Source organism: Dicentrarchus labrax, unplaced genomic scaffold (assembly GCF_905237075.1).
Source record: "Dicentrarchus labrax unplaced genomic scaffold, dlabrax2021, whole genome shotgun sequence".
In the NCBI taxonomy this organism is placed as follows: Eukaryota; Metazoa; Chordata; class Actinopteri; family Moronidae; genus Dicentrarchus; species Dicentrarchus labrax.
In genome coordinates this window covers 11,030,828-11,057,241 of record NW_026136708.1, presented here as the reverse complement: position 1 = coordinate 11,057,241, position 26,414 = coordinate 11,030,828, and the positions used below count along the sequence as shown (strand labels likewise).

Genomic DNA, 26,414 nt, shown 5'->3' with positions numbered 1-26,414 from the left:
AAAGACAATGTCTCATCCAACCTTCTGTTCTGAATGTTGTTCTTTTGGTGTTTGTTCTGATGTTGTTTCGTTATTTTGGGCATGTCCAGTAAATCAGAGCATTCTGTCACGACAGATAACGATGACTTAAACGTGGGTGCAAGTCTAATACAAAAATCTGTTGCATAAGCTCTGTGAGAAACTTGATTTCTTTACTCAACGTTCCAACAGTAACCCCACTGCCATGCTATTTTATGTCTTATCAAGCTCATGAAATTAATGGTAGAGCAGTTTTTGGGTTCATCTTTTTATTCAAATGTAGCTGTTTGTGGTACTTCTTCTTCTTTGTCTACTTCTTCTTCTTCTTCTTCTGGAATTGTACATTTAAGTTATCGTCTGTGTGATGTCATGTCTGTGTCAAATGAAGGAGTTTTGCTTTGAGACATTCCCATTTAATACAGCTACAGTTATCATCTGGTACCTCAATGGGTAAAACTGAAAAAGCTCCAGAAGGATTCATCACTATTTAAATTATTTGCATTATAAAGCAAATGTAGCACATGTATGCTACTGTAAATGTTGTCTACAGCCCGAGCAATATGGTTCCCTATTTGCTTTCATAAAATGTTCATATGTTTTAAAAACTGTTTTCTTTTGTTTGTTTGTTTGTTTTGTTCTTTCTTTCTTTTGTTTTGAGGAAGAAACTGCTTTGTAGTATTTCATGTATAGAAGCACAGAATGAGATCATTTAATGAAACATAGTCACAAAAAACAATGTAGGGTACCTATCTGCCCTATGGGTATGCATATTTGTACTACTGTCTAAACTGTACCTATAGTGTATACATCATATTCAAATCCAGCTGTTTATTAATGTCTGCTACGAGCATTTACACCCGTATTGTTTACTGTTCATATTGTATATATCTTATCTCAACATACATATGTACATCATTCTGCTCATTCAGTTAGATGCTAAACTGCATTTTGTTGTCTCGGTACTTGCAGACTTCTCTGTACAATGACAATACATTTGAATCTACAAGTCAATAAAAAAATATATATTTTGCATGAGGCTGAATTAAGCAGTCTCACAGCCTGAGGGAAGAAGCTGTGTTTAAGTCTGGTGCTACAGCAGTGGAAGCTTCTGTATCTCTTTCCAGATGGCAGCAGGGTGAACAGGCTGTGGCTGGGGTGGGTGCTGTCCTTTAGGATCCTTTGGGGTCTGCACAGGCACCTCACCTCACCAATATCAGTGATGCTGGGTTGCTGAGTACCAATAATCTTCTGGTCGGTTTCAGTCACTTGCTGCCAAGTCCTCCTGTCCTGGGCTTATGCTTTCTACCACTCCTCTGTAAAGGTTAACAAGAATCTAATCAAATATGATATAATCTGTTGCCTTATATTGGATATTTTATATAGATAACCAATCTTTGCACATTCAAATTAGAACAGAACAGACAAGAGATTAAATTAGTACTTTTGTTGCTCATGATACCATTAATACATTGCTAAATGTTAGACTTTTGTTGATCATTATGGACGAAAGTGAACTCTGCCATTAGCTGCTAGTCACTTGCAATACACCTACTCATTACTCATTATGTTAGAGTCCTACAATGTATCATGTTATTCAGTTGTATGCCCTATTTTGCTTCACTGGTAGATGCACAGTCTTTGTATGACCTAAACACCACCTGGTAAACCTCAGCATCAAAGCACAAAATAGAAAAAAAAAATCCTGTATACTTTTTTTTTTTTTCATTGCTAGTTGTATTGATTACAAAACATAAAATAGCCTTGCCCACAATGCATCATTGATTTGCTCCACCTGAACATGTCGCTCACAGGATGGAGGATTTACATTTGAAGCACAGCTGGCTAGAAAGAATCAGTACTCCCTCCCTCTGCAGGTTCCTGGACCCTGCGTGGAAATCACACACACACACACACACACACACACACACACACACACACACACACACACACACACACACTGTCTGATTTATTTAGCCTACGCCACCCTAACCAGCCTTCATCCTGATCTCTTCCTCAAGAGGCCTCTGAGTTTCTCTTGCAACTCCTGCCTTGTATTCTTTAATATTCACCCACTCTCTCTGGCTCACATGTTCGCCCTGTGATCTGTTTTTCTTTTGTTTAAAATGACTAATGCCTGTTTGTTGACCTGTAAAGCGGTTTGTGACAAATTGGTTTAAAAAGTGCTTTATAATTTGAATTGATGTCTTGTGATTTGATTGTTTTTTATTGCTGTGAGGCCGGCGTGGCATTAACCTGCCTACCATCTCCTGTGAACATTAGAGCTGAGTGTGCATCTAGTGTGCTGCTCAAAAGTCATTGTGGAGGCCTAACAGCCCTGAGGAAGAAGAGAAAATGAAGGCTATCATAATGTGCCGCTACCTTGCACACAACCATACTCTCATGTGTGCATTCAATCACATTTAAAGATTTTTTTTGCCTTGTTGTCTGGGCCCGGAGTACGGGTACACTCTGATTCTTTTCCTGCAGGATCACTGTGACTTTCCCTGCATTTCTAAAACAAAGGACCTTCATCTCCCACTCCTTGCCATCGTTGGTAGATAAAGAAGTGACAATTCACTTTGACAAGTGCCAAACTATCTAATTTTACAATGTATTTGTAGCATTTCTGTGATCGCTTTCAATAGTAACTAAAAAGAATAATGCAATATATTTAGTTATATAAAGTGTTTAATATATTGTAAGTATATTATAATGACTGGGAGAAAATATATTGGTGCTTTGGTGTGAAACCAGCGAGGACCTGGTCAAACTATCAGAAATAATTAAGTGACTTAAGTGAAGTGAATGTTCCTTTTGGGTTCTCTCTCACTTGGTCCAATGGTATCTCTTACCCCGGCTGTACAAAGAGAGACTGCAAAATAGTCACACTCCAGTGTGATTTGTCATTAGTCAAAAAAATCAACAGTGGTGGTCCTCCCTCTACTCAAAAATATGTTTTGCTTATAAAACTTCAGGTGGATGTTTGAGCTTCACTGTGTAGAATAGTGTTTGTGCAGAGTTTGACACTAGAAGGATATTTTCACATTAATTTGCTTGAAGTGAAAAGTTTCTCTGTGATCACCTTTAAATCTCTCTCTCTCCTTTATTGAGTGAGTAAGGGTCTGAATACATTATATTCACCTTCAAATCTTAGTTTAAGATGAGTATGAGCATGATTCTGCGACATCACAGCTAGGTTCAATATACATATTATACACGTGTACGGTGGAAACCTGAAGCCTCCGGGGCAAACACTGACACTATGAGCGTGAACTTCTCAGTGAAGTTGGATACATATTGTGTCCAGCAGTTAAACTTCTGAAACAAAAAATGTTTTGCGTATTTATAAAATATGTTTTTTGTCAATGAGGCAGAAGCTGTCATTTTAAGAATTTCAAATAAGGCAAAAAACTTATTATTATTCAAAGAATTAAAAAATTCTAAATCTATATCTCCTAAAATATGTCTGGAATAGATCTTTGAACACTCCCAATGCATAGTTAAATAGCATTATTTAAACATACAGTTTAGTCTGATTAGTCACGTGTAATGGTGGGGTCTCGAGGGCCAAGTCTGCACATGATTGTGAACTTATAATTAGAATCACAAACATTTCAGTTATAGTCTTCACCTGTGTTTGGATTGGAATTTCTATGACTGTCTGACCTGGTGAAGCTCCACTCGGGTTAACAACATTATCACAATAAAGTGGTGAACATGATCACAATTAAGAAAAATGGATGTGGATATTTATTAGCACTTTAGCCTCTTAATGCTGGAATGGTTAGTGTCTTTGTGTGTGTGTGTGTGTGTGTGTGTGTGTGTGTGTGTGTGTGTGTGTGTGTGTGCGCTCTTGTGAGTCTATCATAGTGAGGAAAAATTCAAGTTTGAAAGAAATAGATATGATGGTTGGTTTAATCCAGTCATAAAACTTGTGAACAGCTAAAGACAAAAGAGATGGTCAGTTTACTCTGTTTATAAAATGAACTTTTTCTGTTCTCTCTTTTAATCTTTTACACATATTTCGTACTTTTTTTATTTTTCTGTGTGTGAATGACTTGTCTGGCTGCAATTGCCCCTTGAGGATCAAATTAAGTATTTTCTAATTGAACTGAAGTGACTTTTAGACCTTGGGGATGCCATTTTTGTAAATTGAGGACAGTCCTTACTCCTTCAAGAGGCTTAAGAGTGTTTTAGGGCTACGAACCAGGATCAGGTTTAGGTTCATGGAATACATTTGTCAAAGAGGGCCCTCTGAGAGACAGAGAGAGAGAGCTGTGGCAGACTCAAGCTCTATTTCAGCACTGGACAGCTCCCATGAAATCCAGCATCCATAGAGGCGAGCAGAGCAGGCAGCGGGGGTGAGGCGGACATGATCCAATCAATCTCACACTGGATGTGACCCTGCATGGCAGCTCTGTGGGCACAGTCTAATCACAGTGTTGTATTGCCTGCAGCGGGCTCACCAGCTCTTTTGCTCGCACATGCTAACAGAGGTTGGGGGAAGCGTCACTTTTCAGGAAATGCTTAAACCCCTCTGCGGCTGCTGAAAGACAAAATGCGGCAGAAAGGAGAGAAAAACCAACATGTCTCTTAGCAACCATTGGAGAGGTCTATAGATTCACCTATAGATAAATTCTGCCTTTCCCCAGAGGAGTTGGGGGGGGTGGAAGTCTGCTCCTTTTACATCCAACATAAACCTTTAATTGTGTGTTGGTGCAAGTAGAAATGATGGTACAATTCAAAATATATGAATTTCTAAACAATACTAAACATACCCAAGGCTGATAATATATCATATAAGGACATAATCAGCAGGAGATACAAATTAAAAGCCCAGTAAGGTCACTGTAAAGTCTTTATAGGGCAATAAAAGTCGTAACTGGATGTTTTCTTTCTATCAGTAGGAGAGCTTTTTGTTTTTGTTCAGCCATCCTCCTGCCAACAGTGACCCCACACTGTGTCACTGTGACTGATTCAAATGTTCAAACAACAGGAAAGACTTCCTTTGGTGGTGACGAGGCGTGTTGCATTACATCATGCGGCCCTCTCCTGCATATTTGGGGGCTTCAAACGAGACACTAGATGGCAACCACGTTGAGAGGGAGAGACCGTGAGAGAGAGAGAGAGAGAGAGAGAGAGAGAGAGAGAGAGAGAGAGAGAGAGAGAGTGTGTGTGTGTGTGTGTGTGTGTGTGTGTGTGTATCTGTGTGAGAGAGAGAGAGAAAGGAGGGGGGAGAGAGAGAGGGAGGAGAGGAGAGGTGGTGGGGTTGGTGGGGGGGATGAATTACGTCGGCGTGGGACAGTGGAGGGACTGTCTGCATGGCACTCAGCTTGCAGCTGGAGGAGAGCTGCAGAGAGGGGAAACAACTGCACAGCGGGGAATGAGATTAATGCACAGGTAAAAATTGCTCGACCACAGCTGGATGCATGGGTTACAAATTAAATCCTTTGAACTTGTAGATTAGATTATTGTTACCAGGTGGGAAAGAGATCTGCAGTGGAGGGAAAGCAAGAAAATATGTGCTGCGTCCGTGGCGCCACCGGTGCGCTATCTGGGGACAGAGTGAGCGACGGCGACGCGCTGACACCCCGCTTTTAGATGGCTCCAACATTTGGGGTGCAAAACAGGTGTCAGGGAAGTGTCGTCACGAACCCCGGAAGCCGGAGGAGGTGGGAACATCAGAGGGAAAGATGGCAGCGAAATCCGATGGTCGCGGGGTCGTCACCGGTTTCGCCCAGCTGCACAACCTGGACGAGGTGGTGGGGACCGGAGAGGACGACACTCGGAACGGCAGCTCATTCCACATCTGCCATTGCTGCAACACCTCGTCGTGCTACTGGGGCTGCCGCAGCGCCTGCCTGCATTACCTCCGGGGGAAGGGGAAGGGGAAGGGGAGAGATGCGGCGCGGCCACCGCAGGAGGAGCGCCTCTGGCTGGACTGCCTGTGGATCATCCTGGCGCTGCTGGTCTTTTTCTGGGACGTGGGGACCGATTTGTGGCTGGCCATCGACTATTACCACAAGCAGGACTTCCTGTGGTCAGGCCTGACCCTGTTCTTCGTGCTGGTGCCCTCGGTGCTGGTCCAGATCCTGAGCTTCAGGTGGTTTGTGCAGGATTACACAGGGGGCGGACTGGGCTCCGTGGAGGGGCTGAGTAGTCGAAGAGCTACAGCCGGTCTGCAAAGAGACAGGTGCTGCCGCCTCTCTGTCTGGGTCTGGCAGAGCATCATACACATCTTTCAGTTAGGACAAGTATGGAGGTAAGACGAACTTAAAGTTTTGTCTTTAAAAGAATCAGTTGAAACCCCTAAAGCACCCTGCTTCCAGCTCCTCTCACTCTATCCATTCACTCCAGCCTTCTAACCTCCTCTTGACTGTCACCTGGAATAACCCGTTGTTGTGTACATGACTGGGGTGAAAATCAGCACTGTGCTGATGCCATTACGCTCGCCTCACAGTCTCCACTCTTTGGTGTCACCATGTATTCGCATTTTCAATATGTCTAGTCACATTTTTACGCATTTTGGGTCCAGAGCAAACTGCTACAGCTGCACAGAAATCGCACCGCTGTGATTATTTCATCACAGTGCGCCATTGCGCTTGTGTGGGGAGGTAGGAGGGCTATTTGTTCAAAGACGGACAGGTAGTAGCTGAAAGCTTGTGTTTGTCTATGTTTGTGTGCGTGTCTGGTGTGTGTGTGTGTGTGTGTGTGTCAGGCGCGCCGTTCACATCACAGAGCATAACAGTGCACACGGTCGCCTGGATTCACCCGCTCTCCCTCCCCGCATCAAATACTCCAACTCTGCAACTAGAGGCCAGACGAGCATCTGTTTTCACGGCTCACAAAAACTACATCTTCCCCCCACAGACATGATGTCATCGATTCCTCTGCGACGCTCGACACCTTTGGTCCCCAAATCCGCTCTTTTGGACGTACAAATTGATGCGTCTGGGTACCTCGGGGATACTTAAAGGTGCACGTCTCTGCGCGTAATCTGTGACATGTAGCGGCTACAGTAGTAGTAAAATGTGACTCTGGTGCGCGCATCTACTCCATTTAGGCTGTTCAGTCGAAGCTTCTGAGCACCGAGTTGTTTTTGGTGCAGACAGACGCAGTGGCTTGCATTTAATGGGGGAAAAAAAGTAACGCATGACGGCTGCTCTGCCAGCGGCTGGAAAAATGTAAAACAGCACACTGAGAGACTCTGTGGGAAGCGGGCGAGTCGTTTCATCCTGACGTTTCAGGTTTTCAACGTCTGTGGTGTTTTTGTGCATCTGAAACTGACCACTCATTCTTTTATGGTAGCCTGTGTGTGTGTGTGTGTTTGTGTGTGTGTGTGTGTGACAGCTGCCTTCGCACCTCCTCAGACAAATGGGTTTTTCAAAGCCATGATTGTGTTGTGTAGTCTAACGCATGAGAACGATTGTGCCACAGGCTTAAATTACTCACGTGCTGAGACTTGGAGTGAAATCTGAAGTGAAACTCACTGACCTTTTTGGAAAAAAAAGAAAATTGCCACAAGCCTCAAAATGAGATACCTTCTCATCCAGTTTCACCTGTTCCCACATGCACAGTTTAGCCTGAAAAAAAGCCTAATTTTCTTTCCATGTGGCTGAAAAGAGCATCTTAACTCATGTTCAGGTTTAATTTAGTGCCTGTCCCCCCCTGTCAAGATGGGCTTTCCCCAGAATGAGACAATCCACTTTGCATTCCTCATCAGACTCATTTTGAGCTGCACCTGAAGGCTATTATATTGATTAGCTGCAGTTGTATTGGCTCAAGTTTATTTACTCTAGTGTGGTTCCATTGATTGTTTTGCTCATATCTGTTGTGGGAAGACGATATGTAAAGCACAGCCCAAATCATTGGTCCTGATGGTGGTTATTGTGGTTGATATGTATGAAAGTAAGCCTTTGAGTGCATCTCAGGATGCCTAATCTCAGTTGCACAAGCAAGCGGCAGCTTTCTGTAGTGTCACTGGACAGGAACATTGCAATTGAGTCACATAACATGTAACCAGATTTTTGGTCGTGCCTCCCTCCGTTCTTGTACATAATGTAGCTACTTCATGTCCACCATATGGTAGAATTTGTATTAGAAATTTCATCTTGTGCAGATTAATGTCTACTTTGTGTCCGTGTTTTGTAGGGACCAAAAAATTGACATGACATACTAATAGTTTAACATTTTAGGAAATAGGTTTATTCTCTTTCTGACAGAGAGTTAGATGAGAAGGTTGATACCACTCTCAATATCAATCTTCTCATGCAGTTTTCTGCCAGAAAGCTAATACGGTAAGCGTATTTCCGAAACTGTAAAAAAGTTGTTAACCATATACTCGGTTGTGTCTTCGGGTATTCTTGGAAATATGATATATTTTATCAAAGGCTTGTATAGTGTAAATAGACATTAAATATATGTCTTGTCATAATTACACTTTTATGGACATTAATGCCTGTAGTCATATGAGCTACGCCACAGGTGGGAGCATTTAAGGCGGTCACCGCTTGCTTTTTATGGCTTGAAGCAACACATTTATTTGATGTTAATTGAAAATAAACCTTTGGAGCAGTATATTGTGTAACGACACTGGCTTTCTGCCTACACAGATACATGTTTTCAGGGACACTAGGACCATGAAACCACAGTAATATTGGGACCAGCTTCAGTTTTCACCACTAGCTTCAGATTTACAGGTACAGTTGTAAAACGAATAACTAGATTAAAAAAAAGGGGAAAAAAGAAACTAATGCATTGAGATTTGCCTATAAGGAACTCAAGTAAACATAATGTGTTGGTGTGTATGTTGTGACAGCACAAAGCCTGGGGCAGGGGATCATTGTCAGGCCACTGTCTCCCTTCGGACATGATCCGGCTGGCTGCTGGTTCGGGGGTTGAGGGTCAAAAGCTGCTCTTGTCAGTTTAGTGAGAGTTCACAACCTTAGACCCACAGGACTAACACATGATATGGACATTATTAGCCATTGTGAGAGGCCAACCTGTAAATAGGTAGCATATGCTATCATATCACATTGTATCATGAGGCGTAAAAGTGTATTAAATAGCACTGTACTTTGTGTATTTTAGATTTCAGTTCCATGATGAGATGCAATTCATTGGATTGAAAATGTAGTATTTTGTCATCTTATGGGGGATAAATAATCAGTTTCCATGACTGGATTTCAAAGCAACTATTGCCGCCGTTCTTAATAAGATGCAACAGCATAAGTTTGTGAAATGTTTTGCCTTTATTAATATGAGAAAACAAGATGAATTGCTGACAGGAGTCAAAAACACTGCCTCATCATGTCCCATTACTCTATCCTATTTTCAATTCTACATTCAATTAGTCGCTTTCCCTCTGTGCACCTGAGGACCGAGCCGATGACAGGCTCGCCAAGCTTGTTTTGCAGTTATCCCCTTGTTAATTGTTGACTGAACGGGAAGGATTCCTCTCTCCCATCTGTAATCCCACGGTGTCATTGGCTCTCCACAGCTCTTTCATGTCGTCCTCCCTGTGAATCACCGGCACTGCTGACGGTGTCCCTTAAGCTTTAGAGATTCTGCTCACATACGCTCAGGCGCACAGTGGATCACACATACACAGAGGTCTCCTGGCAGTACGACGGACAGCTTAATCAGTGTAAACCCAAATTAGCGTCTGAGTGAAAAAGAACTGCATCCACCCCCCCCCCCCACCCCCACCCCACACACACACACACACACACACACACACCCCCGAGGAAATCCATGTAGAAAGTTTTGGAAGCTCTTTGTTGTCGGGAAATCCCAGCAGAATTGGGTAGGGTGTCGTCCTCTTCTGAATCTTTGAATTTCTTATAGTTTGGGGTGGAAACATTGTATAATAGGCGATTGTCAGTAGCTTCTTACAAGCTGACAAAAATTTCAAATCTCCAGTGGCAGTTGCTAACCACTGAGCCGTGAGCATTTTGACATATTTTAAATATTTTTGAATAAAAAAATATATATATACTGGTTTCAACCAGACTCTAATCAGTGACTAAAATTTCAATGTGGTTCACTCTCCTACGTATTTAAAGGTATAAAATTTTTTAGTAGATCTGGAAAACAGCTGGTTTTTGGCTTGAGCCTGAGACTTACAATTTTTAATAGAATGTGGGAATTACAAACTAGAGGCATAGGGTTTGAAAGAAGTGGACATTTAGGAGGCAGGGAGGATCTAATGAAGGCTGCTGTGAAAATGTATTATGGGCATGCATTATGGGCATGCATTATGGGAAATCCAGCATTTTTTGGAGCTTGACCCATACTAGAGCCTAAAGGTCAGGATCTCTTGGCTTCTGCTGCTTTGATTTTGACCAAGTTGTCTTTTGTGAGTCCCCCAACTTTATAGATGACTACATTAGTAGTGCCCCTTTAAACACTTTTCCATTTAAAGACCACTTTTTCATGGATCTGGGTGTGGTGGTCAACCTTGGTTTACCCAGTTCTTGTAAGTTTTAGTTGTGACAACAGAAAGATTTTGTCCAGATACAATATACTAAAGACTCGGGAGCTGTCCCTCCTGAAAAGTCTACTTTACTGTTGTCTTCTTTGTTGGAGCTGTTCAGTGCTGAAATTCTGACTTAAGCATTGTCATATATTTTAATGCATTTTCTTGGCATTTTTAACTTTATGCAGCCTCGTACCAAACTAAGCAACAAACTGTAGGGTGTATGTACATGAGAGTGGGTATTGATTTATACTGTCTCATTGGGTGTCTCCCAGGCAAAAACAACAAACTCTGTTGCACAGCATCCTAACCACAATAAAGAGCACATCTAGAAGATATGTGTCATTTTTGATATTCTGGCTAGGTTTAATATTCGATGCACATTTAGACTCTTGCAGTGTATAGTGAAGGCTGGAACACACTTTGGACTCATGTTACATGTAGATTCAATTCTGGTATTTGCATTAAACAGCACTGAAATGTAGGCCCTGTCAGTTTTTATCACGTGAGTAACTATGTCCATTAAAATGCATACAATGCTACCCATTGTATGCATTTTAATGGACATAGTGGTTACAGTAGGGTTACTCAGAAAGATGTATGTTAATTCCTGTTGTTTTTCATGATGTTACATTGAGTGTGTGGGTTGTATTATTGCTTGTTTGACAGTGTATTAAAACATAATATATTCCAGTACAGTCCCAAACTGAAATACACTGAAATACAAGACTGCCAAATTGCACATCTTCCATATGTGTAGGTGTCAAATGAGACCACAATGAGGACGATAAATATGCTGGTAAATATCTTAGCTATACTGTCTTTCTGAAGTTGTACATTTATCTCGGCTACTATCAAGGAACTGTCCAGTTCTGCTGCAGCCAAAGAAGTAGGGACCCCCTCCCCCCTCCTTGCAGTTGTACAAAATGTTTTAACACCACAAATCTGATGCTTGGATTACACTTTAATCCAGAACAAGAGTGGGCTCTACACTGAGCAACACGAAGAAATCGCCTCATGGTTGACATCTGCCTGTGTTTCCTAGCCTGGTAAATATTAATACAGACTGGGAAGGAGTCGACAAAAGCCTCTCTTGGCTGGCTGGGCTGCTTGTAGTTGCCAAAAAAGGTTTGTACACGCGGTGAAGCAAGACATTGAGATGATACAATGCAACCAGCTGCCCTGTCAAGGAAAAAAAACAGCCGAGGGGGTGAAAGAGGGAAAAGATGAAGGCTTGGAAAAATTGGTTACAATCCATATAATTATGTATTGAGAGTTTAAAATGGCGAAAGATGGGAACATCTTGTTCTCTTCACAGTGGAGGCACTGGATTATTTTTGGAGTGAAGGAAACGACTGATAGACGACTGGGTCTTGCTTAGCTATTTATTCACTGTGCTGGCAGAATAAATAAGTCTGGGAATCTCCTTAAAAAATGTTTTCCAATGTTATAAAGACACAATAAGAAGAAAATATTGTGCCTTGATGTGCATTTTATAAGAATACTTAGAATACCACAAACCAAAATTATTTCTTTTCTACAGAGAACACAAGATGGAAAGAGCACACAGGCACAGACAGAGAACCCTTATCTTTATTAAAGTACACGTCTGACTCTGTTGTGTGTTATTTACAGACAGCACATTAAACTCCTATTGCTGCTTTGGAACATATCAGTGTAACGCTACTCATTTTCTCATTAGTGCTGATAACAGGGGACAAACCTTTAAAGCCAGTGCTCCAAGAAAACCCCCAATTATGTGACAGAGAAGCCTATCAAAATGCAAGAAAAGCCAGCTCCCTGGGAACCTATCACAGCTGGGGGTAAAGAGACAGAAACCCAGAAATGATACCGTAGTACTTCAGTTTTTCAAGGAGCAGAGGAAGAGAGCGGGATCTGAAAAAGGGATTGAATTGCTGTTTTGGTTCAGTGTCATCAGGCTTGAGTTCAAGCTGGGTTATTGAATTAAATATATGAGTATTGCTGAAAAATGTTTGATTCATCATGTGGTACTTGTTTGAATCCAAACGTTTTACCTCTTAATAAACAGGCAAATGCACCATTAAACAGTCTAGGCATGTTTTAACAGAATGATGTACCAATGTATGTAAGGATAAAACCCTAAATAAATGAGTAGCTAACATGTTAGCTCATCAAAATGCCATTTCCGCAGGCATTGACACCTGCTGTTACTGCAGAGAGCTCTTAAGTTCAGTGCAAAGTGAACAAATGGAGATAAAGAGCCTATGATGAGGCTTGATTTAACCGCCTCAGGCCTGCCTCCTGAGCACAACAATATTTTGTAGTAGAAGCCTGAAGACCCTGATGTTACATCCTTGTTGCCTCTTAACGCTGGTCAACAGACAGAGACAGGCTGGCACTCGTGAAGGAATAATAGGCACACAGGAAGATGGGTTAGCAGACCAGGGATTTGTATGCAGATCACATACACATGTGTACGCGCACAAACCACACCTCAGGGGAGTTAAGAGAAGCTCTTTTTTTATAAACCTCCTTATATGCAGTCTCACATCGCAGCCTCTCTCTTGCTCACGGACACACACGGAAACACACACACCATGGCAGAATTACACATTTCCATGTCCTGTTTCTTCAGGCACTTAGATCAGAGAGAGGTGGTGCAGCCAGTGGACAGTGAACTCCTCCCACCCTCCCCTAGCTCTCTCTTTTTTATTTTTATTTTTTTATTTTTTTTACCAAAAGTCATCTCCTGCACACTTCCCCTCAGAGCACAGAGATTAAACTATTAAAAACACATCAGTGAGCCACACCAGTGCACTGGGTGACATGTTTGTTCATTATAATACGCATGGGTACTGGAGTTTATTTTGATTCAATCCCACAAACACTCTCTGGCTGCAAGAAATACTCACAAGAGCACCAAATCTGTATTAATCCGCAGCTGAAAGTAGTCCCCGATAAATGTACTTTTACTCCTGTTTGGGGAATGTTTGCTACAAACTACACTGCCCAGCTGTTTTAGAAAATAACTGAACCTTTTTTTTTAAATGTATTTATATTATATCTATTTTAAAGATTTCAGTCTCCAGTAGGACACAATTGGCTTGAGGCTGAGTGCACAGACAGGGCATGGAGGTCTGAAGGAATTGAGAGACGGACTATATCATTGTTGGTTTTGTTTTGTTTTTTAAATTGACACTTACTTTCCAGATTCAGAATAGTTTTTCTATTTGCTCCTGTGTATGTTAACATGTTTACACTCTTCTCTGCTTGCTACAGTTGTAGCTTGCATGCTTGTGGAACTTGGCTCATGATGATGAAGGATTTATTGACTTTGAAGTCTGTTGTTTGTTCAATGTGGTGTGTGCCTAGTTCTGTTTGGCAATTTTATTGGCTGCACCAGTTCAATTCTCAATCCTCCCTACAGCTGTCTATTAATTCCATTCTCCTCGAAACAAAAACCTAAATCTGCCCCATTGCAACTTTTCCTTTTGAGTTTGTTCGTAAGCGCTCACAACAAACACAGTGGGCATGTTGTGTGATGTATATTTTTTCACATTAGTCCACTGCATATTCTACTCAGAGAAAATCATTACCTGGGCCCAGAGGATATCCAGTGCGAGTTGAAACACTCACACACAAAGGCTATTTTTCATCCGGAGTCCCCAGCCTAATAGTTGTATTCCTAATATATATTTATGCTTCCCTTTCTCCTGAAATAGGTGAGGCCTGCACTCCCAAATGTACTATTTGAGATCATCATGTGTTCTCCCCGTACACTCTCTCTATCCATTAGTGCTCTTCATAAGCTAAAGCCACCACATTACCATCTGTCCTCCCTGCGAAGTTAACATATGTTTTTATTTTTATCCCTCCCTATCACTTACACCTATTATTGTTCTTAGGCTCCTCATAAAGCCTTTTATCCCCCTCCATCCATCCAGGAAGGAGACACCACACTGTGTGTTCCTCTGTGCTGTCTTATCCTCCTCCTTATTTGCTATAGTTAGAAGGACCAGGCTTTCTACACTGTGAGCTCAAACACTGTGTCCCTCACCACTAGTTAAAGTCATCATGCTTGCTCCCTCTCCTCCATCTTTCTCTTTATGTCTATGCCTCTCTCCTTGTGTTGCCTTCACATAAAGCTGCACTTGACCTCCATTTCTGTCAAGGAAACTGGAGCATCTGGCTCCTGCCCCATTACAACTGAACACTTCCTCCCTCCTTGCTTCCCTTATTCTGCCATACCACCCATCTCTTACTCCCTACAGAGCCCATTTTCAGATCTCCCACATTCCGCCATCCCTTCACTTCTCTCTGACAAAACGTCTCTTTTCTGCAGGAAAGTGTTACACCTCAGTTCATGAGTCAACCTGTGGCTTAATGGCCCTCCTCTCACACTTCATGCCATTTCTTTGGATTTGCAGCTTCTCACGGGCACTTATTTATGCTCTGTTGAAAAGACCACACACAATAGAATTGTCAAAAATCAATACAAAATGCTGCAACAGGAGAGTCTATAACCAACATTTGAAGGCTCTTTCAAGGTGCATTAAATAATATGTTGATATTACCACTGAATCAAATTACTCCTTTATTGTGAAAGGGTTTGGCACTGCAGATACCGCTGAAGATCGACACCTCACAATGCAATGCTGTGCTGCTTTCATCCACTTTTAATCTTGGAAGTCAAAACAATGTTCACATACAACTGTGGGAAGGTGCACTCAGCCCAGGAGATCATATAAGCTGGTTGTACACAACCTGTATGGAAGAAAACAATGAGGGAAGAGGAGTTGGACACCCAAACCAAGGACAAAAATAGAGTAAATTACATTTAATTAAAATTAAATTAAACTCGATTTTTATAACATTTGTGAAGCTACAATGTGCTTTACATGGAAAAGAAAACAAACAATAAAATGAAAGGTGAATGCAATAAAGCCTGGGTGGGACAGGGGTTAAACAGGGTTTTTGCAATCACAGAGATTTGGATAAATCCTCGGCTTTTGCTGCTCAGGGAGGTCTACATTTTCTGAGTAGGAAGCCAGTGAGGGATCTCAGTGTTTTGTCATTTTGTTGGGGCAGAAGGGTGTGGGGTCTTTGGAGACTCTGCTGCCCTGGAGGGCACGCCATGTACTGGAGGAGTCACATGACTACAGTATGAGGGTCATTGGCATTGGGGCAAATTTGGAGAAAAAGAGCAGAAAAATACAAATATAAGTCCTGATGATTACGATAAGTTTTAACTGACGATGTATATTTAGTAGCACACGTGAATACTTTGGTGTTCGTTGCAGTTAAATAAGATCAATCGTGTTGTAGCAATATATGGGATAAATCCTAACAATTAACCCAACAGCATGAACCTGGTAACACTTTATTTTCCATCACCTATTTATAAGAAGTATATAAACAATTATTGCATAGTTTATAAAAAACACAATGTAGTTGTGAGCTGACATAAGGATACTGTGTGTTAATGCATTTGCTTTTATCATAATCTTGATTTCACACACACACACACACACACACACACACACACGCAGAGTTCCCATCTCTTTTTGATGCTGTCCGTTTTATTCATATCTGGGCTGTGTCTTGGAAGCTGCATCAGCACTGCTCAGAGAAGACCACCATTGTTTGAGTCTAATCATGGTCGACGCTCCAGGCATCAGTTTGATAAACAGACAATCTCTGCTTATAAATAATTGAACAGCCCCGTTACTTCTCTCGCTCTCACAGTGTCACACTTGCAAGGTTTCGCAGTCGTCTCTCTTCTCAGTCTCATATTTGCATGGTGATACCCTGCTTAGTGAGCTGTTACACTCACTGAGAAATGAGCTATATGAAGATATGCTGCATACAAAGTCAAAGGAGTACACTTTTTTCACAAAATCAGTGCGGTTGTGCAGAGTGTGCATGCCGTCTCAGCTCACCAAGCAGGGTGTCACCGTGCTAATATGTAATACTATAGTAGCAACAGAGCAATTAGATTAAATTATACAACAGAGAAAATAAGACATTTCAGTGTTTCCTCTAGGAGGGAAATGCTTCAGTTGTACCTGTAGTGCAGTATTTTCAAATTGGAGTATTAGTAGTTTTACTTAAGTAAATGATCTGATCCTTCCTCTGGTTAGCACACCCACAACCTAACAGTCTAGCTGTGTGTGAGGAGTAGTTAAAGTTAGTGGACCATAACAGGTGTAGACATGCTCAGGCTGCAGTGTAATAGTTACTGAAAAGATGTGCGTTGTGTGTGTCTTCGTATACTGTTGAGTCCAGACTGTGGACAGCTAGTTAGCTAGTCAGCAGCGACAAATCAGGCGAAATTAAAAAAGCCTAAACCGGAAGTTTCAGAGCTGCAGACCTGGAAGTTGCATGCAATTAAATGATTGATTGTGTTTTCTCTCGTGATTCTTTCCCACGGAAAAACAACGACTTGTAGCCGCTAAGTAGCTTTACACAGTGAGTCACTGATGTCATGCTATTGTGCTATGCTAGTTGAGTTTGACAAGAGTTTTTCGTTTTGTTTCAGCTTGAAATGATCCCAAACTTTGGCCTTTTTCTTCTCCTCGCTCTTTTGTCTCTCTTCCAAAGCGCATTGTGTGACAGTAATAAACTAAATCAATGTGTAGTATGGCTGTGTGTAGTTTCATGGATTAAACAAATCAATGCCTTTTAGTAACCAAGTTACTCTGGGTTACTTGAGGAATTGTTTCGGCCCTAATGCACTTTCAAAATAAAGCTTGCTGAGGTTGCAGTTTGGTTAGGTTTTGGAAAAGATTGTGCCTGGCCAAATCAACGTTGCTGTGTGTGTTTGAGCCATCCATCCACCCCATCTCCTCCAAATGCAGACTTTGTCGCTCCTTATCCTACTACTACTCCTTATACAGTAGTCGGATCTATTACATGCTTTGGCTTGCATCCTTGCATCATTTTTGTTTAAACATGTGACATTTCCTCTAAGATCAGAACTGGCCCACATAATGTTATGGGCCTCATCATATTTAGGACAGCCCATATTCAGGCCTCCTGCTCAGCACTCCATCACTGTTCTTTGTGTGTCCTTTCCTCTCTTCCTTATGTTTGTGGCTGGGTGGCTTTTTCCTTTCTTCAGGTGACCGTGGTGAGCCAGGAGAACTAAATTGGGTTCTTGAGGGGGACCCGAGAGCATCACAGCAGAGAGGTCATCAGCTCAGGAGTCCAACAGTGATCAGTTAGATGTCACATATCACCAGCTCTTCAGGCCTGACAGGGAATGGGTCCACAACAAGGGCGCTTCAGATGTTGAAACTCAGACCTATTTTCCTTGCTTCCTGGTTATTTTTTCTGTCTCTTCTCTGACTCTTGTGCCTCTTCATGTCCCCGTCTATCTCTGTTTCTATTTGTATTTGCTCTTTCCTTTCCTTTTATTTCCCACTTCTCTTCCCTCCTTGCCTCTATCACTCTTTTTCTTCTCTTATCTCTTGTTTTCTTTCCACTGCATCCTCACTCTCTGTTTGCCCTCAGAGTGAATACTTATCAACAACAGCCTGTGTGCTTCAGGCCTTGCGGGATTTTTAAATACACTGTGGTCAGTATGTTTGTGTGTTCAGGCAAAAGCAACAAGAGCTCACTAATGTCACTCTTATGTCACTACCCCTTATATATGTACATACACATACAAGAAAACTTCAGCCACCTGCCTCTCACTTATACTGTATATATGTATATGTGTATCTATGCATGTATGTATGCAAATGTGTGAGTTGTGTGTGAATGCATGCACAGGAGGTGTGAATGTTCTTTTGCCTTATGCTACGATGGGTGTTGAGAAGCACTTGACGCATCAAATATGGTATAGTGTAAAACATCTGATGCTTTGCCATGAAGTTCGGCTCAGAAATACATGGTGTTAATTAGATTATTACATATTCAGATCCTAGAAGTAGAGGAGTTGAAGTCATTTGAAAGAAAAATGTATTGCAAGCAAGCAAACGTTATCCATAGCACTTTTAAAAACAGAAATTATGAAGTCCTGTACACTGAGAGGCAAGAGTTAGGTACAAGACAGAGAAGACAATATATGAAAACACACAGAATTTAGTGTAAAACCCACAAAATTTAGTGTAAAACCCACAAAATGAAAGGTATAAAATCAACACTAATCCAAAAAAGCAATCTGTTTTAAGATTTATTTTAATGGCGTTCACTGATTTAGCATCTTTAACACTTTGTGAGAGGTTGTTATGGAGCAACAACAAACACCTTGGAACAAAATCTTTAGGCTGAAAGAAGGATGTAATTCAATGGATTTAACATTTTATTCAGGCGGGCCAGTTCGAGTTAAATAAATGTGCATAACAGAAAATAGAAAATACAGCTGTGTGTCATCGGCATAAAAAATTATAGGAGCTATCAAAACATTGTGTACACAGAGAACTGGATTGGGCCAATAATTGACCTTTGTGGCACACCATTAAATAAAGGTGCTGAAGACAAAACATGATAGTTTATGGAGACAGAATCAGTTGGACAGGATTCAAACTCATATGTAGGTCCAGATATCTCTAAATAAGAACAATTAAATGTAATTTAAATTAAATGCACATCAAGAAAGGGCAAAATATAATGTTTGTTCAACCTTGATTGCTAGTATGTAGTGCATACATACTAGCAACACGCATTCCATTTACAGCAATTTCCTCAGTGATACAATATACACTTTTATAGATAACAACAATATGTATTTATATTTATATGACTTGTCAATCTGTGCCCAAGATGTGGATGAACATTATTCCACTTTATACTTCTACTGCAGTGGTTTCAGGATGAAATGGAGTCAGTGAGATATTTTCAGCCACCGTGTCTGAGTGGATTAGTCCAGTATTCCTTTAAGGGACATAACAGTTTAAAAACTGCCACTGCGACTCCCTTGCGTCCATATGGATTACAGGTTTGGAAGAAACAAGTAAAAGTAGACCATAAATATCCCTTTCAAAGCTAGAGCTGTTGATTTTATTTACCTAACACATTTAGCTATTATAAATCATATAAGAAACACAAACGGTTTGCATCTAAGCTTTATTTAAGTAAAAACTATTTGCTATAATGTATTTACAGTGGTTCTTAGACTCAAGGACACACAAACCAAACAAACTCACTTACACACAGTCTCTCTCTCTCTCTCTCTCTCTCTCTCTCTCTCTCTCTCTCTCTCTCTCTCTCTTTCACTCATCCACATGCAGCAGCCTGATGAGCCATATTGCTAATTTACACATTTTTAACCTCAATGAGTAGTGACAGGCAAACACGCTTCCCATCTTCATAAAGTTGCAATTTTAGACCTGAAAATTAACAGCAACCCCTCTTTCTATGTTTGCCTCCCCTCACATTTTGCAATAAATGGATTTATGCTCTGTGGAGTTTTATGTAGAACGCGCCAAGATTAGCGGGATGTTTAATCATGGAGCCTTTTGAAATAAGCTTAACATTTATCCGAGTGCTAGGCAAAGAAAAAAAAAAAAAACAGCACAGGAATTCTTTTTGTCTGTACCAAGGAGAAAGGTCTTTGGGAATACAAAACCAAAAAGTACTGTCAAATGTTTGAGTGTCTGTTTATTGATTTATTTGGGATTTTTTTGATATTGTGTTTTCTGTGAAGGACTTTGAGGCTTTTCCCAAACCATTTAGGTCCAAGAAAGAGAAGGTTGTTTATTTTTTATTTTATCCTGTCTGGCATTTTTCCCTCACTGCCACAAGAGATTCCAGACTGGTCTTTGTCTGTTTTGGCATGGTCGAGTTCTCCTCTCTCTCACCTCCCCACTGGGCACAAATCTCTGCTCTTTGAAGACAAGTGAATGTAACAAAACATGGAGCAATATGCAGCACCGTCATGCACCACAGGCTGACAGCAGACATAAAATCTGCACTGTGATGAGTTTATGCTCCTACAATATGTGCAGTTTGCCCCTGGAGCATTTTCACCCCAAATTAGACTTTTAGGTAGTGTTCTCATTGAGACATCGGGCACCTACTAGGTGTATAGGAAGGATTGGCTGAAAGTCCCTCACTGTCCTTGAACCTCTCTCCACCTCAGCAAAAAATGCATTTGAGCTAATTTATCAGTATAGCCATGGAAGGTGACTTTATATCATTACAACCTTTATTTCTTGTTAGTGTAAACAGGGCAAACACTATAGTATTTCTGAAATACTTATCCAGGACCCATGTCCTTATTAGGCCTTGAATATGTCTTTTATCACAGCTAGACTACAACATTGGCTGGACCAATATATATGAAATTATCTCACTGAAAAATGAAAGATTAGAATTGACAAATTTATTTCTTCACCACATACAGTAACTTGGTTACAGTTATTTAATGATCAAATGTTTTTCTTCTCATCTAAAGATTTTTTTTGTTTATGTAAAAAATATATGGCTGATATATTGTCAGCTGATTATCAGAATCAGAATCAGATATACTTTAATAATCCCGTGGGGAAATTACTTAAATAGTTAATTATATAAACTTTAGAACATTTATATTGGTACAGGCTATATTTTTTATATATTTAAGTGTTATTTGACTAACCAGTAGCCTTCTGGTTTTACAATTTGATCATTTCTAGATATGTCCTGACCTACAAAGTCAGTATAAAGTAATTTTTATGTAAATGTTGTGAGCATAGATGTGAGGAAAGCAGGGGTCTATACTTTCACATATATTACGTTATGTTCGTGTGTTGATTTTGTGATTGAAAGTTCATTCTTGACCTTGGAAAAAGCAGTTGATAAAACAGTTACAGTTTTTATTATATCACACAGTCTTTATTCAGCAGATAGAGCCCAGTTAGAATAGGTGTTAAAATTAGCATTTTTCTGAGCGTTTTCAAGACTCATGGGCCATGTTGACTTTTAAAGTTCTGTGCAGTTTCCAAGGTCAAGAATGAACTTTCAATCTCAACTTTTAAGCCAACATGGATGAGTAGCCCTAAAGTAGTGACCCTTGTTGTGACATTGTTTTTCCAAATGTTAACTTTATTTTATAGATCAAATATGGGCCAATTTTCTTTAAACCAAAATATTATAATATTGTCTATAAGGCCAGATACAACACAGGATCTGACATAAGGGAATAGGAGGGCTACATTTCAAAATATACATGGATGTAGTCATTTATCATAATATTCTTCACACCTGATTTCTACCAAAAATGTACAGGCTGCTCAAACTTCAACATCCCCCAAAATAAAGAGGACATGATCTCGATGATGGCAATTTCAATGGCCTCTGTGAGAAAAATCATAATGGTTATGATTTATTTATACTGTATTTTTTGTATAAATCTTGTTCAATAGACTGAATGATTATTTCCGGTCATCTGATTTGTGTAGGGGAAGCTTTTGTGCCTATAGAGAACAGACTAGTCTATGTATTTTTTGTATATTTGCAGTTAGACCTATAAAAGCACACATCAAATAAAGGGTTGAGTTGAACAGCTCAAATGGGCATTTTGGACATTTAGAAAGGCTCAATTACAGAGTCTATGATCACAATTTAAGTGTCATTTTAAACCATTTAAGACAACTTGCAATTATATTATAGTACATTATCTATCATGACATAATTCCCATATGTATGATGTCCTCAATAATAATGTGTTGTGTGTGAAGTGTTTGCCAATATATGACTCCACCACCTGCATAGTTGCACATACCTGTTACATGGACATACCAAGCCAAATGCTGCTAATGATGTACAGTCATTTTCACACTTCAGCTGACACAGTGTGTCCCTGTGTACATGCTAGCTTGCTAGTGTGTTTATCCCTTCCCCTTCCTGGATTTGGACTGTTGATGATGATTTGATGTGTCAGGTTTCATTTACACCTGTCCTTGCCAGAGACACTGTGAAATTAATTGAGCCAAAACATTCATTTGCTTAAGGATGCTCAAAATGTCCAACCAGTCCTTAACAAGCCTCACATCAAAGCTTGTAGTTTTTTCTTTATAAATCTGTGTGCAATAGAGAAGAAATACCAGAGTAGAGAAAAATACTGTTTGTATGTGTGTGTGTGTGTGTGTGTGTGTGTGTGTGTGTGTGTGTGTGTGTGTGATTGAAGGAGAGAAAGACAAAGACGGAGAGAGGACGAAGATATCGTAGGAAAGTGCTGCAGTGGAAGTTGATTATGAGGTTTTGAAAATGCTGCTGCTTTGTGAGAGAGACTCTGAATTCATTTGTTCTATAGTGAGAATTATTAAATAGACAATCTGACAGTACAGTAATAATGCAATTAATTATTTGCTGCTGAACTCCCTGTACAGTTTTAATTAGCTCTTTGTACAGCATCTGCCCATCAGAATTACAACAAAAAATCTGACATTTCATTTTCCAGGTGTCAGAACTGCTGGGGAACTGATCGTAGTGGTGTTTGGTGGAGAGCATGCGATCTGTAAATAAAGCTGCGGAGATAAAGTCTTTAGACATTTTGGATGATTCACAGGAAAACTGGGGTGACTTTTGTAATGTCTACAGTCTGCTGTGTTTTGTAAAATGTATGTAAACTCTCTAAATCCTGATTTGTATACTGATATTTCACATAATTTTAGTAAAAAAAAAACCAAACCTGGTGCACTTTTAACTTAAAACATCCCCCAGAGTGATATATCTTCACCCCTGCCTTATTTTGACACTGTAAACCCTTATGTATGTTGTGTACCTGCTTGTGATTAGATGCTGATGTTGTGGAGGCCTTAGGCGTCCTCATTTTCAGGGTGGTGGTGAAAGAGTGAACAACAAGCCAAGCAGAAAATCTGAGTGGATGCGATCTGAAGCAGGATTCCTGATGAGCTCACTGGAAGGACCCATTGCACCGCTGATGTTGATGAAAACTGGAAGGTGGCAGTGGTTCACATCAGTGGGTCACTGAAAAGACAGCTGAGAGCAGCTGAGAAAGGAGCAGTTTTTAAAGTTTGACAGCAGCGAGATGATTTGGTCACAGAGGTCTTGGCTAAATCTGACTCATGAGGTTTAGTTTTCCTCCTGTTTCCTGAAATTACAACGAGTGTTGCATGACCACACCCTAAACAAGATGTTTTTTGTGCCTAGACCTAACCAAACCTTTTTGGTTTGGTTTCTAATTTCATAAAACAGTTGTTGAATCTCAACTAATAAGCTAACTAATTGTTTCAAATAAGCTATCTGTAGGTCGACTATCCAAACAAAGTGGGACCAAAGAGTCCGATGTTTTAGAACCTCTTACTGCAAGTTTCCTACTCTCCATTTTTTGGTTTGACATACATATTTTACCGCCTATGGCCTGTAGTCGGAGAGCTGCGTGTATTGAGAACTGTTAATGAGGTAATGTCCTGCTGCAAACTGTGACCTAGATTTATAGTGTCCAGCACTGACCAGTCGCACTAGTGCTGCTAAACAGTGGCTGCGCTCTGCTTTCATCTAAAACCCACTCAGCTCCAGCCATGCGTAGAGAATTGAAGAACCAAATGCACAACCCGTCTCTTTCCATTTTTCATCAGAATATATTTCAAAAATAAGAAATCAGGGGAATAAGGTTAGCAACAGAGGAAGGCTATTTTGATTGGACTCAATGGGCATCTTCATTAAAAGTGGGTCCATGTGAGAACAAGAGCCTATGAAATCTACATGCTGGTGGTCTTAAAGACAGAATGACAGGATCTCAATGATATTTAAAGAACTGCATTCCAGGGCTGGTTGGCTCGAGGAACATGAGCAGAAAGATTGTTCAGATATGATCAAACTTTGTGAATGTAAGGGACTTTGACAGATACTCTTAATTTATGCTCCAATTGTTTTTTTTTTATGTGGCCCATCCAGCAAAGGATAAATGCCCTTTGTTAGAAACCGTGACATGGAAGACTACTCTTGCATACGTAGCTCACCCAAAAATGGGCCAGTAGCACATTGTCGCTCAAAGGTTCAGTGTGTAAGATTTAGTGGCATCTAGCGATAGAGTCGCAGATTGGAACTCACTCACCTAACCCAGCCTGTGTGAGAAACTATGAGAAATGTGTGAAAAACAGCAGCAAACAGCCAGATATTTTTGTAATCTGGGTGAACAGACCCTTTAAATGATGATTTTTACAATGCACTGTGGCAGGGGCACCCTTGTGCACTCTGTTGTGTCCAGTGAGGTAGAAAACATTGTCTGCTCACGGACATCCACCTGTCTGACCTGCTGACCGTGATGCTACAGTGTACAGCCTTGTCACAGGATGACCTCGGTGACTCACGGTAGTCTGAGCAGTCTGCCAGTGCAACCCACTCTGCTCCTGCTCACCCACCGACATAAGTTTCGTCTCACTGTGCTCGTCTGCCATCCTTCTGTTTGCTCTCCACTCTGTCTGATGCTTTACATTTTTACTGCTTTCTCTCCTCCGGGGCCTCTATCGGTTTTTTTTTTTCCCCCCCCCCTTTGCTGTCTTCTCTCACGTTCCTGCTCATACAGTTATTTCTTTATTTTCTCTCTCTCTGTGTCTCATTCCTGTGCATCTTTTCCCAGACCTACCCTGGTGGGCTTTGGCGGGCAGCAGGCGATGACAGTTGTATTAGCAGTCGATTGCGAGGTCACTTTCGCTCAGCCCCACTGAGACTCAACAACACTGTCTCAGCCACAGAAACAAAGAGAGAGGAAGACGAGGGGGTAGTAAATGGAAAATATTGAAAAACAGAGCGACAGGAGACAGAAATATATATATACATATATATTTTCTGGAAAGATAAAGATAAAGAAGAGGGTAGTAATGAAACAAAGTTATGTGTGAAATTAAATCTGAGGAAAGTATCTGATTTAAAATGAGGCGAATACATCATTTTTAAGTGCACTGAATGTTTTATTTCCTGCTGTGTAAAACAGAACAAAAAAAAAATTTGATTCCTTTTCGGCTTGGATGATTTTCATGACAAGATCAGTGAACCCCACCTACGTATGTTTATGTTTATTTGCTGTAGTCCTTTCAGCTTGAATAAGGGAAGTATGAGACTGAGTGTGGGTGTAAAATCTAATGTAGAGAACCCCGCCATCTCTTGATTGACATTTAATCGCCATGGCAACGAGTGGGCTGAGAGTGACTGCTCCCTTGAGAGCTTTTAGTCACCAGGTTGCAAGAAATAAGGAGACTGAGGACTTCTAACCTAACCGAGCCTTACCCCCGCCGTTTCCACAGAGTCTGCACCCAAAAAAGAATCTCACACCCTTTAAACCCAACCCCTATGCAGATGTTCAACCCCCCCCCCCAACCAGCTGTTGACCCACTATTCAAATGTAGCAGCTAGTCATGATTGAGTGTTGCATTCTGGCAGACCTGGCTGTCACAGAGCTTTGGGTGCTAACCGCCATCGCTACAGTTTCCTCTCTCAGTTGGACGTCGGCTTCCAGGGTCATCGTGTTGATTACAAGGTCCCGTGGTGGATCTCAGGTTCAGGGGAACAACATGATGACGCGTTCTGGCTTCCAGATGGTGTTTGTACAGTGTTGACTCATCCCACTGTCTCTCCCATTGCCTGAACCTCTGCCTCCTTCTTGTCACCGTCTCTCTATCTGTCTCTCTGCTCACGAACACTTGTCTCCTTGCAAGCTTTGCATAAAGTGTGGAATTGGTGTGAACTGTTGAGCAAACAGCGATGTGAGCTGTCGCTTGTGCATGGAATCCTGAAGAAGTGGGGGAAAAAAGGCAGGGCGGGTGGGACGATGGGGAATCCCTAAGAATCTGTAAACTAGAAACTGTAATGCAGTGTTTGTTTTCCATGTCTGCTGTGTGCAGACCAGCATCTCTCTCTCACACACTTACACACACACACACACACACACACACACACACACACACACACACACACACACACTTATCTGCTCCAGTTCCTTTTCATCTGCAGATACGGGTGCTCAAAAAACTCGCAGAAGAGTCACATC

General features: G+C 41.0%; 1 protein-coding gene across 1 annotated transcript in view; it reads left to right on the top strand.

The window, feature by feature from the left end:
• The first annotated feature begins 5,330 nt into the window (after positions 1 to 5,330).
• The window catches only part of xkr6b (XK, Kell blood group complex subunit-related family, member 6b), a 54,726-nt gene continuing 33,642 nt past the window's right edge, over positions 5,331 to 26,414 (top strand). The window contains exon 1 of the mRNA XM_051409497.1: positions 5,331 to 6,280. Coding sequence (XP_051265457.1) covers positions 5,712 to 6,280 — 569 coding nt within the window. The 5' untranslated portion in view covers positions 5,331 to 5,711. The remainder of the gene's footprint in view (positions 6,281 to 26,414) is intronic.